Raw genomic sequence first — 16356 nt, 5'->3', positions numbered from 1 at the left:
CAATTTTCAAAACTAAAGTCATTTTTTAATCTTTTTAAGCAAATTTTCACTGTTTCCCAGACAATTTTTGAAATGGGTTGGGTTGGTTTCGGGTGTTTGAACGTAATAACTCAATTATCTCGTAAACGAAGTTTGAAATCAGAATTTTATAAGAGATACTTTCTTTTTCAATTTGAACAAGGAAATTAAAAGAAACTGACATTTTTGAAAAATATGTAGTGACGTAGGAAATAAGACGAAAAATGAAAACCTTCTTTTTGTATCTAAGCCACAAGACAATTTTGACAATCGTCATTAACATCACCTAATGAGTATTAATTTTATTATTCTAAATTTGATTAAAATTGCTTCCACATTCTGACAGTTATAGAAAAAAAACGATTTTTTGACCTGAAATTTGATGGACTGTATTTTCCTTAGGAAGCATTTTTCAGACAAATTACATGATGCACATCAACTTATTTTTTGATGGGTTATCGAGTGATGAACTGGACCACTCTCATTATAAATGGTTTAAAATTGAAACTGATATATATCCACAACATTAAGTTCAAAACAATGAATAATTCTAGCTTTTACCTGTTATAATACAAATCCAGTCCATTGCTGTCAGGCTGTTGCGAGTGTCGATCCAGACCTGATTGTCTGTCTATGGTTGATAATCCCAGACCTAGTCGAGATCGATTTTCATTCATTTCCCTGCCATCTCCTGTGTGCCTTTGACGCATCTGATCTCTGAAAAGTAAAAAAAAATATGAAACCAAAATCAATCAAATTGGCTGTAAGCACTGACCTGTGCTGATCTGCAGAGTCCACCTCATCAACTTCATCATCTCTCAAATCCCTTTTTATAACAACAACAGGAGGTGGCTTGTGTTCCGCCCTGGTTTGAACGGCGGGCGACCCTTGACCGCCCTTCCCGCCCTTTCTTTGCCTCGTTGCCAGAACGAGTCTTCTTGGAATAGACATAATGATGACAACATCGTCCAGGCTCATGTGCGTTACATCTACTAAGTTAACTGCCAATATTTCGTCGCCCACCTATAAAAATTTATATTGTCCAGTGGATTATAGCACCTTGGGAAGTTTAATTCCTGTCTTAACGATCAATTACTTATCACATATAAGGGAAGTGACTGATAATACTATTAAAGACCTTAGTGAGCGTCGTATCGAACTTAATACTAATATTGAATTACAAAAAGTGAAATCGGATCTTTGACAATATATTAACTAAGTGGATTTGCTCCATTTAGGATTAAGTAGATGTTTGATTTCGTTAATGCTTTTGTGACTGTTTCCTAAATAGATTGTAAACCTCCTGGCTAATGATTTTGTCTGCTTGTAACCCATTGTTGTGAATAATCCATTGCACTGACCTTAAGACATCCACTGTTGTAAACGGCAGACTCTAAAGCAATTCGGGAAATAAAAACGCCATCCTGACGATCCTGGCCGTTTCCTTCCCGAATGTATAGCCCCAAAGTCTGTCCAGGCCGCTTTACGATCTCCACAAACTGCACCTGGAAGAAGAATGTGACGTGATAAAACACACTACAATAAAATAACTCTACAGCCAATAGTGAGTTTGTAGTAAATTGAAACATTCACTTACTTGATGTTTAACATCTTGCATTGACAAAAATCGTTTGGCTTGATCGACGGCTGTTCGTCCTAAATGACGGGCTTCTAATATGCGTACAATCATCTCACCCCGTCTTTCCACATGCTGCAAGACAATTTTTGTATTTTAATGTTCAGTCAACTATTTATAACAATTGCTGTATCATAACCTAATTTTAGCTTTTAATTAGCAACGTAAACATATAATAAAGACAACATATTAGATATTTCCATTTTATCTGATATCACATTCATAACCAACTTTGACAAGCTTTTGTTAGTTTCTACCACCTTTAAATACCATAGAATTAATTACGTTATAAAGTGGACTAAAATGAAGTTCAAACATATATTAATGTGGATTTTAGTTGAACAATTTATACTTTTGAACTTGCTTAATATTTTGCTGACTACCAAAAGTTTTACTGTATCGTGAATTATGAGTTATTTGTTTTGGTTTTGTTTTGCTTTTGATTAATTATAACAATTTTAAAGCTCTTTGTCTATATATCTTTTTTAAAATAGATGTTTTGGCTACTTAAAGGCAAATAAACTTGCGTTAGATGCTACAGATCGTTCAATTTTTGACTAATATTGATATATAATATGATTGATATTTTTTAAAATGGAACAATCTGTGCATCATTCTTTTTTCTGATAACTTTTACGACACAGTTTAACTTTTTTTGAATGTATGTCATTTACCTAATTTTAATAGTCGGCAATTTTTATATATTTTTTTATTTTTTAATAAATTTTTGTTATTATTTTGTTATCTTAACTAAACTACGTTTATAACTAAGTAGCTTAGACAAACCAAATTTGACAAGATTGTCAAACTTTGACATTTCAAATAAGTAAGTTTAAGTTTTGTTGTAAGTGACGTACAAAAACAGAACAATTATGCATTTTTTAAAAATGTTTTTTTTTTAAGAAACCCATAAATGTTTTATTTTTTATACATAGTGAAGTATTTAGGTATTATTTTGATTGTCTAAGCAAAAAGTATTCCCTGGCATGTGACAACCGTCATTAACATTGAAACTCTCAAACATAGCTCACTCTCAGCCTAGTGTGAGCAAAAAGCTGCAAGAATCACAGTTTAAAACAATTTTCTTGCAGTATTCAAGAGTGTTTGACTCAAGACGTGTTCTTTTAGAGGTTCCTAAGAGTTCGTTTCACAGTTGTCACGTGACTACCTAAGGAAATGCTCTTCTAATATCACGTGACAACTGTCATAAACATCAATACTGACGAGCTTTACCCAGTTTGGGCAGGAAGCTCTAAAAATTACAGTATTAAACAGTTTTCCTGAAGTATTCGAAATCAGGAGTGGTTTTTAGTTATTTTGGCAGTTGTCACGTGACTGTCTAATACTGTGCCAGTATCACGTGATTGCTGTCACAGACGTCAAAGTTGGTCAAAACTGACAAACTTTGTCCAGTTTCGTTATGAAGCTTTAAAAAACACAATTTGGAACAATTTTCTAGTCAACTGACAACTGACAAACTCTGACAAACAAAAAAAAAAACAAATATTTTGTTATAGGCATATTTATAACCTAACCTAACATAACCTAACCTAACCTAATTTAAGGTCCTTTGGCATAAATATGCCCTTTGCTGTGCACTGAAACCCTCCTGGAGCAAAATAAAAAATTGCCAAAATTGCACTTTTTGTAAAAATGTCATATTTTTTGACACACGTTGTTTTGACCCTAAATTACTCCCTTATTTGACAAGTTACGTCAAAATATCATAGAAAACAAAGGATAGAGCAGATTTCAAGCTTTCTAAAAATATCCCCGCATGATTTTATTGATTACACCGTTTGGCCGCTAGAGGGCGTCAAAATTCTTTTACCATAATATCACATATTATATTGTAAATATTTTTTAGTAAGATTTCATGTATCTCTTAATCCGGCCGAGTTTCTGGCAAAGAAATGGCTAAAATGTTAAATTTTAGGTCTAACTCTGTTAGTTTTTGAGATATCAAAAAACCGACTGCACCAGCGTCTTTTCCGGGAAATTCTAACATAAAATGACACCGAGACGTCAACTGTAACTTGACAAATTAAAAAGTTCTATTTTTTGACGGTTCCAGGCCGCCATTTTGACTTTTTGGTCAAAATATTGACTTGCACCTAACCGAACGTTTCAATAAATGACAGACAAAATGGCGTCCTAGAGCGCCATTTTGAATTTTCTGTCAAAATGTTGACTTGCACCTCTTGCACCAACTAAGTGCTTTTTTTAACCTAACCTAACCTAACCTAACCTATAACCTATATATAAAATTTGAATTAAAAAAGGTCCATATTCCATTTTGTAAAACACTTTATATGTCTGGGAATGCAATAGGTCTTAATTTACAACCACTACAGTTTTAGAAAACTTTTGTATTTTAGAAAAGCTTTACAAAGCTGAGCCTCTACTAATAAAATCTTAAATTAACGTTAACAGGAAACGTAATTTAGCACTTTGCAAAGTAGTATAAGGTGACTAAGGATGGCTTTTCTATCCCTTGCCAACTTTAGCTAAGATATTTACTTACAAGAGTTAAATCGTTTCTTTTTACCTAGAAATATAAACTTGAGTTTAGCTGAACTATCCATTAGAAACTGTCTAATACAATATGAATCTTTAGTTCAATTTTAGTTGTAGATTAACCAGGGAATCATTAATAACAATCAGCTACGTAAAAACTTTTTGGGTAAAGATTTTTTACTAGCTATTAATTTGATGTAACCATAAATTTTAGTGACGTGGTAAGATAAATGACACTGTAATTAACATTCCACTGATTTTCAAGCTGCTTTTTTGTTTGGAAGATCAATTTTACCTTAAACGTCTTTATAAGCTGTGTGTTTTCTAGTAAATTGGCATGTTTCCATGATTTGGATACTTTAATTTGTCTCTACAAGCAGCTGACATTTCAAAGAATTAGGACAAAAAGAGTATTCTGGGATTTTGTAGCCATTTTATGTTTTGTTAACGTTGTAAAGGACGTTTTAACTTTATGTTAATTAAAAAATAGAAAAGTAGTTGAAATTCGAATTGCTACTAGCATTTGGTGTTTTTTCACATTTTAATCAAGTTGAAATCATCTAAAAGTTTCTATAGAGGCACAAAACAGCAAGATGCCAATAACAATTACATAAATTACGAATTGCCCCAACTAACACGTTACACAAAGAAGTCATAATAAACAAAAGCTTGCAAATAACAGGCAGCGTCAATTAGAACCTAGCTGAAAGAACGGAGTTATCAAAGATGAAGGAAAATAATAATAACAAAGCTTAGTTACAATGGTTTTTATTCCAGGCGTTGAAGCTTTTAAGCCTGCCAGAATTGAAACACCCGGAAGCCTGTTCCAGGCCGAAGTTTTAAGCTAAAATCCATCAGAAAAAAAATTAATTAAAAAGGCAACAGAGTTTATAAAATGATGGAGTGATTTTCGTTTGCACAAGGAGTTTAACTTTTTAACAGCAGTTTAATTAAGTTTTAATTAGAACATTTTTTGACAAGGAAACAGTCACTTTTTTACAGGCATGTATGTATAAAGAAGTATTTTCGACACAATAATAAAACCGTAAAATCAGACTTTCCACAAAAAGTAACTTCGTGCGAATCGCTGATTTATTTCCTATGCCATTGACAGCTTAATAGTCATGTTGCTGTCCATGTTTTATTTCTTTTAACGTATCTGAGAGCTCTATCAAAGTTATAAATACCAGACATGTTTACCTAGTTGCAAAAGTATCGAACTTAATCGCAGCAAGTGGATTATGAAAAGGATTTGCATTTACACAATATGTAAATTGAGTGGAAAGTTGCTATTGCAGTAAAACAAAAAACTTGTTAGAGTTACAATAATTATCGAAATTTTACCCTCAAATCGACAACAATTTTCCTGCATATTTCAATTCGAATGGCAACCCCAGAACGGGCGATGCATAATATCCAAGTTGGTTAAAGCAGTTTTCCCAAACTCCTTGTTTTGCATATTTTAACAAACTTTGCAAAACTGTGACTGTATGAAAATGGCCACAAAATTATGGGATATAGGGCAATGCGGTTGGGGTCTGGGAGAAAATGGTTTAAACTTTTATGCAGTAATTAAGTGTGCAACGAAAGAATTACAGCTTGAAATTCAGTTGATTCAGAACTTGGAAGTGAATCCACCTAACTACATTTAAGTAGTAAAACAACAAAGTAATCAATACAACAACCCGAAGTGGAAAAAAATCTCGTTGGCTGAGTTTTAGTTAACAAACGTCATTGTTTCGGGCAGTTTTTGTTTGTCGCCTAGAAAATCATTACAATACGGGTTGATTTAAAAACAAAAGTTCCTAGTTTTACAATGCGCTTCCAAACTGTTATGCAAATGACAACTTTTTTGTTAGGGGCATACACGGTATTGGTAGTGATTTGATTGTGCAGTGCAAGCCAAAAAGCAGATATTGTTATGATTTTCCCAGTTAAAGTTCAACTCATCAGCAATATGTAAAAGTAAGCTATAACATGGAAGGGAAAGTACCAACTGAGGGTTAAAATTGAGTTTCATGCAAATGATGACAATGTGCCTTTAAAGATTTTGTGAGAAAGTTGTACAATACATATTAAAGCAATATATTAACTAATATCTTCATAAGTGTGTCTCTGTGTTCAATAACATACCTCCAGAGCAGCAGCTGTAGAAGCATCATGGTCATTTTCAACCGCTTCTATCTGTTTGAAGATTTCCGTGCTAATTCCGGATACCTAGAAATAAGAATACAGTTAAGTTGGTTTTCCTCAAATTTCAATCAAAAGTGCACGTTTTCAATGCCTTAAAATTACCACATCTATCCAAAAGTACCTTTATTAGACATGCAAAATTTTGGGAAATGGACGTTTTCAAATCATAATGTTGTAATATAAACGTGGATGCATTTTTTTCCTAACTTGTAGTTTACTAAGTAGAGCAAGGTGAAACGTTTCTTCAAGACATCAAAGAATATGACACCACAAGGACACTCTCAGAAACGACATATCAAAAATACACAGTCCTAATGGCAGCATAATCTGGTATTCACAGGGCTGGAATAGAAAAAGGAGCAAAAAAGTGAACTAGACAAAAACCACATCTCGACACCCAAAACAGTGAGAAAAGTAGTTTTTGCTGTGAATTATTAAGGTCATTCTCAGGAAAGACACATAAGAAAATTACAGTCCTACCTTAAGTTTTTAAGGCTTTTTACAGGGGTGGAATGGAAGAAAGTGCAATTTAGGAAAAAAAAGACAACTTAAAATAAAAAAAATCCATATCTCATGAACTAAATTTAAAAAGAGTCGTGTAATTCAGAGTAGGCAACTGTAATTCAGAAATCGTAAAATATAATTGAGAAATTATTAAATGCAATTCAAAAAGGATATCAAGTGTAATTTAGTTTAATTGTTAACCTAAATTGTGTTATTTTTTTCATAACATTCATTGTATTAGAATGTATTTTATGGAATTACCTTTTGTGTTCTGAATTTAAATTGATTTTTTCCAAATTGCACTAGATAGTTTCTGAATTACAGTTACCTATTCTGAATTACGCTTGATGGTTCATTTCTAAATGTAATTCAGAAAGAATCAAGTGAAATTCAGAATAGTCATTTGAAATTCAGAAAGAGTCAAGGGTAATTTAGAATAGTTTACTGTAATTTAGAAAATGTCAAGTGTAAATCAGAATAGGCAACTGTAATTCAGAAATCGTAAAGTGTAATTGAGAAATTCTTAAATGCAATTCAAAAGTATATCGTGTAATTTAGTTTATTTTTTAACCTAAATTGTGTTAATTTTTTCATAACACTTGTATTAGAAAGTATATTAATTTGTTAAAGTGCCTTGGTGTTTCAGCTTTGGTAATTTTATACAGAGATAATGTATTTTATGGAACTACCTTTGAATGTTCTGAATTTCATTTGATGGTTTCCGAATTTAAATTGATTTTTTTCCGAATTGCACTTGATGGTTTCTGAATTACAGTTGCCTATTCTCAATTACAATTGATGGTTCATTTCTAACTGTAATTCAGAAAGAGTCAAGTGTAATTCAGAATAGTTATTTGAAATTCAGAAAGAGTCAAGGCTAATTTAGAATAATTAATTGTAATTCAGAAAATGTCAAGTGTAATTCAGAATAGGCAACTGTAATTCAGAAAACGTGAAGTGTAATTGAGAAATTCTTAAATGCAATTCAAAAAGTATATCAAGTGTAATTTAGTTTAATTTTTAACCTAAATTGTGTTATTTTTTTCATAACATTCATTTTATTATAAAGTATATTAATTTGTTGAAGTGTCTTGGAGTTTCAGCTTTGGTAATTTTATACACAGATAATGTATTTTATGGAATTACCTTTGAATGTTCTGAATTTAAATTGATTTTTTCCAAATTACACTTCATGGTTCATTTCTAAATGTAATTCAGAAAGAGTCAAGTGTAATTCAGAATAGTCATTTGAAATTCAGAAAGAGTCAAGGGTAATTTAGAACAGTTAACTGTAATTTATAAAATGTCAAGTGTAAATCAGAATAGGCAACTGTAATTCAGAAATCGTAAAGTGTAATTGAGAAATTCTTAAATGCAATTCAAAAAGTATATCAAGTGTAATTTAGTTTAATTGTTAACCTAAATTGTGTTATTTTTTTCATAACATTCATTGTATTATAAAGGTATTAATTTGTTAAAGTGCCTTGGAGTCTCAGATTTGGTAATTTTATACATAGATAATGTATTTTATGGAATTACCTTTGAATGTTCTGAATTTAAATTGATTTTTTCCAAATTACACTTCATGATTCATTTCTAAATGTAATTCAGAAAGAGTCAAGTGTAATTCAGAATAGTCATTTGAAATTCAGAAAGAGTCAAGGGTAATTTAGAATAGTTAACTGTAATTTATAAAATGTCAAGTGTAAATCAGAATAGGCAACTGTAATTCAGAAATCGTAAAGTGTAATTGAGAAATTCTTAAATGCAATTCAAAAAGTATATCAAGTGTAATTTAGTTTAATTGTTAACCTAAATTGTGTTATTTTTTTCATAACATTCATTGTATTATAAAGTTATTAATTTGTTAAAGTGCCTTGGAGTCTCAGATTTGGTAATTTTATACACAGATAATGTGGTTTGTGAATTACAGTTTCTTATTCTGAATAACGCTTGACCTTTTCTGAACTACATTTGGAAAAAATGTAATTTTCTAACTAAAACTTAAAATTCTGCCTCTCTGGTCAATATTTTAAATTAATGTTTTGTGTTTGTTACTAAAAGTTGTTCATTTAAACACCCTAACACTCCTTGTTAAATTATAGCAACTTAACAACCACGACGAGTTTTTCTCTTAATTACAACAATAACTGTCCTTCAAAGTAGCACGCAATTTCCATATGGCTCCCTATGGTCGTTTGAGGTAAGAGCCCTTTTGCCCTGTAACCGCAACCTATTGTTAATGACCGCAATTAACCATGGTTAAACAGATTTCAAGTTTTAGGGTTAATTAAATCGCAATATTCTGGGACGGCAACCATATGTCGATCAATTATGATCATGTTACCCACTGTTACATCTACAATAACTCCTACAATAGAACAATTAAGTGTTTTGTTTTCTGTGTGATGATGCCAATTTAGGTTAATTTTAAGTAAACCATAAAATTTTTACACTAAAGTTTATTGGAAAAAAATATCAAAAAGACATTCAACGGCCAATCAATATCAAATTTTGTAACGCTCAGTTCTGATTCTTCCAGCTAATTGACCGTCGGCTTGAAAGGTGTCAGATCACATAATGACTTGTATTTACCAACATTTTGATGGATGGTGTCTTGGGTCAAAAGAGAAATTATAATAAGAAAAATTTTCCGACCGCTTTTGTACGAATAATATCGGAGAGGTGAAAGGTCAATCTTAATAGCTTTTTCTCGACCAATAATAAAACAGGTTTCTAAAAGACCTATTGGTATTAATTTATATTTATGGCAGCTTAATTTTGAGCAAAAATGTCATACTTTTCAACTAATTAATTTTTTACTCTTTGGTTATCAGAGTAATTATTGGTAATGTTGTAACAAAATGGTAAGGTAAACTTGGGTAATATAATTACTAATTTTTAACTAGCATTCAGTACAAACAGGTTTAATTTTCCAATTCACATTACACAACTGGCAGTCCATTAATGGAAACCGTATCAATACATTATTACCTAGTACAAAGAGGTAATTTCCAGGAAAATGCAAAACTAGGACTTCCCATTAATATAACACTATAGTGGACCAAACCTTCACCCGATCAAAATTAGGCAGCAAATTAAAAACTTAAAACAAGAAAGTGTTTATAAATTACTTCGAACTGTTCAAATTAGGTCAAATTATAACAAAATTGGTGCTGAAAACTGCTGATTAATTTATTTTTTTACTATTTTTGGTTAGTCTTTAATGCAGATAGTTAATCAAAACTCAATAGATATTTTGACTTATTTCATAACTCCTACAAAGTTAATTTATGAAAGCATCACATCTAAAAAAGTATGTGATTTAACGTTAACTGTTATAACAGTTTATTAATTTAGACATTTCCAGGTAATAGCAAATACTCAAAATGTCATCTTTGTTGACAATATTAAAGTTGTCAATCAATTTCATGGTAACTACGAACATGGACTTGGAAGACAAATTTGAGCTATATGGGCTAGACTTGGAGTTCCAAATCTTGGAAACTCATCGGGAAAGTAAATTTTCACAATTTTCACGATTCTATAAAGACAAAGTTCGTACAGTTTGCAAAGTTAAAAATCTTGAAATTTTAATCCAATTTTCAAATAATAATCTAAGATTTGCTTGAATCAATTGATTTGATGCTTTGAATGTTGCTTTAAATTTCATGAAAATCCCAAAAATGAAAAGTATGATTTTGCAACAACTCAAGCAATAGAATTTTTGATGAGTGATCTTGGCGTTTTTAAATCAAAAAAGTATCAGTTTTCAGACTCTAAAACACCTTTTCCATGTGGGAAAGCTTCAAAATTACATTGAAATTAACTGAACTGGCTCTATAATTTAATGACGTTTAATGACAGTCACCTAACGGCTCTCAAAACTCATTAAACAGTTCCGTAATACTGGCACATGGCACCATGATTATAAAATTACATGGAGGTCACGTGACTTTTGAATCATCAAAGTCACAAACCGAAAGAAAACGGCTTTTAACGTACACTTTGATATATTTTTTCCGTTTCCTGACAGCTGTCAAAATTCACGAAGCTATGACGCAAAATGACTATCGCTTGGAATCACACAGTATTTACGCATGTTTTAAGCAGCGAAATTTGACAGTTATGACATTAAGTGACGTAAGTATCCAAGTGTTCCTTAACGTCAGAACTGACAAGTTTCGCTCATTTTTGCACTCGAGTTGTGTTTCGAGCCGTAAAACCAACTTGCAGAGCAACTCCTCAAAGAAACAGATCTATTTGGCATTTTATTCTTTCGGGTCATTGATGAGTGAGTTTTAACAGTTATGACAGCTGTCACGTGACGCAAGCAAAGTATTAAGCGTTCCTTAACGTCCCAACTGTCAAATTTAGCTCCATAGAGCTTTAAACACAACTTGCAGTGTAACTCCTCAAATTAGCTATTATTTCTGATTTTATAGTTTCAGGAAATTGGTAAAAGAGTTTCGACAGTTATGACAGCTGCCACGTGACGCAAAACTGTCAAACTTGGGCCCATGGAGCTTTAAACTCAACTGCCAGTGTAATTCTTCAAATTAGCAACTATTTCTGATTTTATAGTTCCAGGTCACTAATGAAAGGGTTTCGACAGTTATGACAGCTGTCATGTGATATAGGAAAAGTATGTAAAGTGTTTCTTAAAGTCAGAACTGTCAAATTTGGCTCCATAGGGCTGTAAAGACTACTTGCAGTGCAATTCCTCAAAGAAAAACGTCTATTTGGCATTTATACTTTCAAGTCACTGGTGAGTGAGTGTAGACAGTTATGACAGCTGCCACCTAACGCAAACAAAGTGTTTCAGGTAACTGGTAATAGGGTTTGGACAGTAATGACAGCTGTCAAGATATACGAAAAGTATGTAAAGTGTTTCTTTAAAGTCAGAACTGTCAAATTTGGCTCCACAGGGCTGTAAAGACTACTTGCAGCGCAATTCCTCAACGAAACACATCTATTTGGCATTTTATACTTTTAGGTCATTGGTGAGTGAGTTTTAATAGTTACGACAGTTGTCACGTGACGCAAGCAAAAGTATTAAGCATTTCTTAACCTCCCAGCTGTCAAATTTAGCTCCATAGAGCTTTAAACACAACTTCCTGTGTAATTTCAAAATTAGCAACTATTCTGATTTATGACAGTTGTCACGTGACGTAATAAAAGTATAAAAGTCCTCGTTAACCTAAGAACTATCAAATTTGGATCCATAGAGCTGTAAAGACTACTTGCAATGTGGTTCTTCCTATTTCATAATTTCCAAATAGTCTAAATTCCATAGCCTGAATTGTTGCTGTTTGATGTGCACTTATAATAGCTTTTTCTTCATATTCTTTTGAATTCTTTTAAAATTTCTTAAATGCTCTTGTCATTTTCTCCAAAAATATATGTTCGAGAATTTTCCATCTCTCAACACGCTTTAACTATATTTCACTTAAACTACTTAAAGTATGCTATGAAGGTGTAATGAAATTCAGCATATTATTAAAAATTCAGAATGTTTTAAAACATTTGTAAATTTTAATATTATTAAACATGAAAAAAGGAAATTTAAAGACTTTCTAAAGAAGAAAGTATAATTACTTTGGATTATATTAATTGATTAATATGTATTGAAAATTTGTTTATTGAAACGAAGATGATTAGTGATTAGGTAGGTCAATAACAGAGAAGACGTACTTTTTTATGTGAATTTCTGTTTTTAGGAGAAATGCTAATCACATGATCATTTTATACAATAATATAAGTCAAGTTTTTTAAGTCTAAGGAGAAATCAAAATTTTGACCAAATTGAAGTAAAAATTTGGTTGATGGATGGATAAGTGGATACAGTTTCCATTTTATCATGTTTTATGACAATACAATTTGGGAGTTTAACCTTAAATAACTGGCCTAACATTGGGCTTACCTTTCTAAAATCTCCCTGTATAACCATGGGCGGAGGGTGGCTAGGTCTGTTATTGGGAGCAACCGGGGGTGCACGCAGTGGCGACGCCGTGAGATCCAAAGCCTCGCGCCCATTATCCTGAAATCAAAATAAACCAAGAAGTACTCGTATTCTTTGTGGTTTCGTGTTTAAATTCAGTATAAATCCAAATAACATCAGATAATCGAACATAATCGTCATACAAACACAGTGAAAATATATCTGAAGCTGGTTTGCAAACAGAATAATTCTACTGTGTGATTAATGGAGTGAATTCTTGTGTAGAATGATATCAATGCAAAAAACAATTATTTGCCTATTGATGTACATATGATCGATCCCATCATCATATTTGAGTACCATGTTCTAGGAAATTATACATATAAACCTTAATGTAACGTTTTATAGTAATTTCGCAATAATTAAATTTTATCGAATAATATGCGTCAACAACATAATCGCTCTACTACGAAGAAACCCATCTAGACTGCCACATGCCGTTAACAACCTCGGAAATAATCTAATTTCCAACCACCAATCAAACAGCTTCAGCCAAGCAACAAGGGAACATTTAATTTCGCAATTTCTCATTTAAATGCCATATAATTGGATGCCGATAAATATTAATTCACAGAGTTTCATTGGCCAAACGTAATTAAACCAGTTTTCTGGCAACAAACCAATGCAACTTTTCTAATATACTAAGTCTAAATGTCAGTGGCTGCGATTGTATCGGACTTGACTACCACATTTTCGTTTGCTTGATGTATTCATGACATTTTAAATATGTATATCCATAATTTATACATTTCGGGGGCCTAATATGCAAATGCACTTTATCAAATAAATAAGGTATTCGTGACCGAACATGACGGGCTACACTGTGTTGTACCTAATGGTTGCATGTTTTTGTGGTAAGGCAGCTTCTTTCCCTTAAAAAAAAATAAAATAAAACGAACAGGATTGCGGTACGAGTAAAGCGTGAATTTTTCGATTTACAAGCAGGCAAAAAATATTGAATTTGTACATGCACAGGATATAAAAGCCAAGTAAAGAAATGCCCTGTAATCAAGAAGCTTCTATCAAGATGTCTCACTAAAATATCTTACAAACTTAAAGTGAATCAATATTAGATTTTTTTATGAAAAAAAATGGTTATTTTGATAGTAAGACTCTGACATCAATCAAATCTTTCATAATGTGAATATCTTTAATTGGTCATTCATACTCTGCAGTTGATGAGAACATTGGGGACCTTATCTATTGACATAGGCAAGCCGAATTTGGCTCTTATACAACTAATTTAGGTTGTTTTGACAGTGAATTTAGTAAATATTAACTAAGTAGTTGTTGATTATCAGGATTTTAATAATCCACATGCATCACAATTTAATAGATTTAATTATACCAAAACTTGGCTTTCTGTTACCATTTTCTAGTTACATATTTCAGAATAGTATTTCTGTGCTGTAATGCTCTTAATTAGTATACAGAGTTAGCCACCCAAGCCGTCGAGTGCTTATCCAAAAAAATATAGGATAATTAAAAATTAAAAATTATACAACAATAAATGTGCGAATATTGATGATTTAGACATTTGCAGTGACAATTTTGGCAATACAAAAAATATATTGCGTACATTAAATAATTGATCTAATATTATACAAGCTTAAATTTGGAATAAAAATACAGACAAACAATTAAGTCATAATAATACTAGCCTAACAAACATTTTTGGCTATAACCCAGCAGAAAGGCAAATTTTACTTATATTGGAAAAATTTTACCTAAACTTGACTAGAAAAATTACTCGAAAATCAAACATTTGTTGAAGTTTTTGAAGGAAGTTAAAACTTAGTAACAAATACCGTTTCAAATGTCCTTCAAGACAAATGAAACTTACAAGTTATGGACCTAGTTGAACCATTACCTCATTTGATGAAAAAATGAAACGAGTGCATAAATCAGTTATTTGAAAGAATATCAAAAAAGTGTAATAAAGGAGGTTTATAGGGAATTGTATTCTCTACAAGACTGATATAGGGCACTTTAGCCCTAAAAGGTCATTTAAGGAAGATATTCCTCCAAAACTGTTTTGGTCACTCTGTACGCAATTTTTAAGATAGAATTTTTTACTCTACACCACTAAAATAAGGAGCTCATAACGGTTTTTTTAAGTGGTTAAACCACTCTGAACTCCCAAAAATAATTGAGTTACAGGGTGTTCAAATTTCAAACCACAATTTCAACTGATTTGAAAAACTTTTTTCCCCATATTGAGCAATTCCCGACGCTTGGAAGTAAATTTCATCTGTTCCAAACTGACTTTTGAGGTTAAATTTTGTGAATTTTTAAGAAAAATATTTGTATATTTTATTACACAAAACTGTTAAATGTCACTATCGACTATCGACCTAATCTAAAATGCTATATAGAGCAAATGTAGCAAATATATGTAGAAAAACGTTTTTTGTGATACAGGATGTCAAAGTTTGGGGTCGTTTTAAAAATTTCCACACAATTATAAACATAAAAATACTAATTATTAAAAAATATATACCAGGAGAAAGGAGTATTGTAGGAGTAATGAGGGTATCAAGAACTTGCTTAAAACAGTAATTTTCTCACTCCAAGTGATTTTTAAAATCGATTTTGTTCCTGACTGTCCTTTCAAACTGTGTTTCTGTCAGTTCAAACTTTGACACTGTTTTTCTCTCTAACTGTACCAAATTTTGTAGTGTTTTTTAGATCATTGGATAGGAAATTTAATGAGGATTCCAAAAATGTGCTTAACACAGTCATTTTCTCACTCCAAGAGAGTTTTAAAATCGATTTTGTTTCTGACTGTCCTTTCAAACTGTGTTTCTGTAAGTTCAAACTTTGGCACCGTTTTTCTCTCTAATTGTACCAAATTTTGTAGTGTTTTTAGATCAGTGGATAGGAAATTTAATGAGGATTCCAAAAATATGCTTAAAACAGTCATTTTCTCACTCCAAGTGAGTTTTAAAATCGCTTTTGTTCCTGACTGTCCTTTCAAACTGTGTTTCTGTCAATTAAAACTTTGACACTGTTTTTCTCTCTAATTGTACCAAATTTTGTAGTGTTTTTTAGAGAAGTGGATATGAAATTTAATGAGGATTCCAAAAATGTGCTTAAAACAGTCATTTTCTCACTCCAAGTGAGTTTTAAAATCGATTTTGTTCCCGACTGTTCTTTAAACTGTGTTCAAATTTCAAACAACAATTTTAACTGATTAAAATAATTGTTGTACATACCAAACTAGTTTTTCTTAATTAACTCGAAAACGGTGATAGTAAAAAAAAAATTCCAAGATACCAAAAATGTTCCTAATCAACTCGTTAATCCAACATCCTAAGTTTGCAGGACCGTTTTTGCTTCCAGTAGACAGGGTGTGCAAGAAAATTATGGTGGTTCACTATTTTGGTCACTCTGTACGCAATTTTTAAGATAGAATTTTTTACTCTACACCACTAAAATAAGGAGCTCATAACGGTTTTTTTAAGTGGTTAAACCACTCTGAACTCCC

General features: G+C 31.7%; 1 protein-coding gene across 1 annotated transcript in view; it reads right to left on the bottom strand.

Moving 5' to 3' along the window:
• RhoGAP100F (Rho GTPase activating protein at 100F) overlaps positions 1-16356 on the bottom strand; it is a 58161-nt gene that overhangs the window by 27343 nt on the left and 14462 nt on the right. Inside the window, 6 exon segments of the mRNA XM_081985308.1 lie at positions 580-735; positions 794-1041; positions 1380-1523; positions 1616-1729; positions 6305-6388; positions 12792-12908. Of these exon segments, the coding sequence (XP_081841434.1) occupies positions 580-735; positions 794-1041; positions 1380-1523; positions 1616-1729; positions 6305-6388; positions 12792-12908 (863 nt within the window).

Source organism: Ips typographus, linkage group LG8 (assembly GCF_016097725.1).
Source record: "Ips typographus isolate SLU linkage group LG8, UJ_Ityp_2.0, whole genome shotgun sequence".
Lineage (NCBI taxonomy): Eukaryota > Metazoa > Arthropoda > Insecta > Coleoptera > Curculionidae > Ips > Ips typographus.
This window is presented reverse-complemented; position numbering and strand designations above follow the sequence as displayed.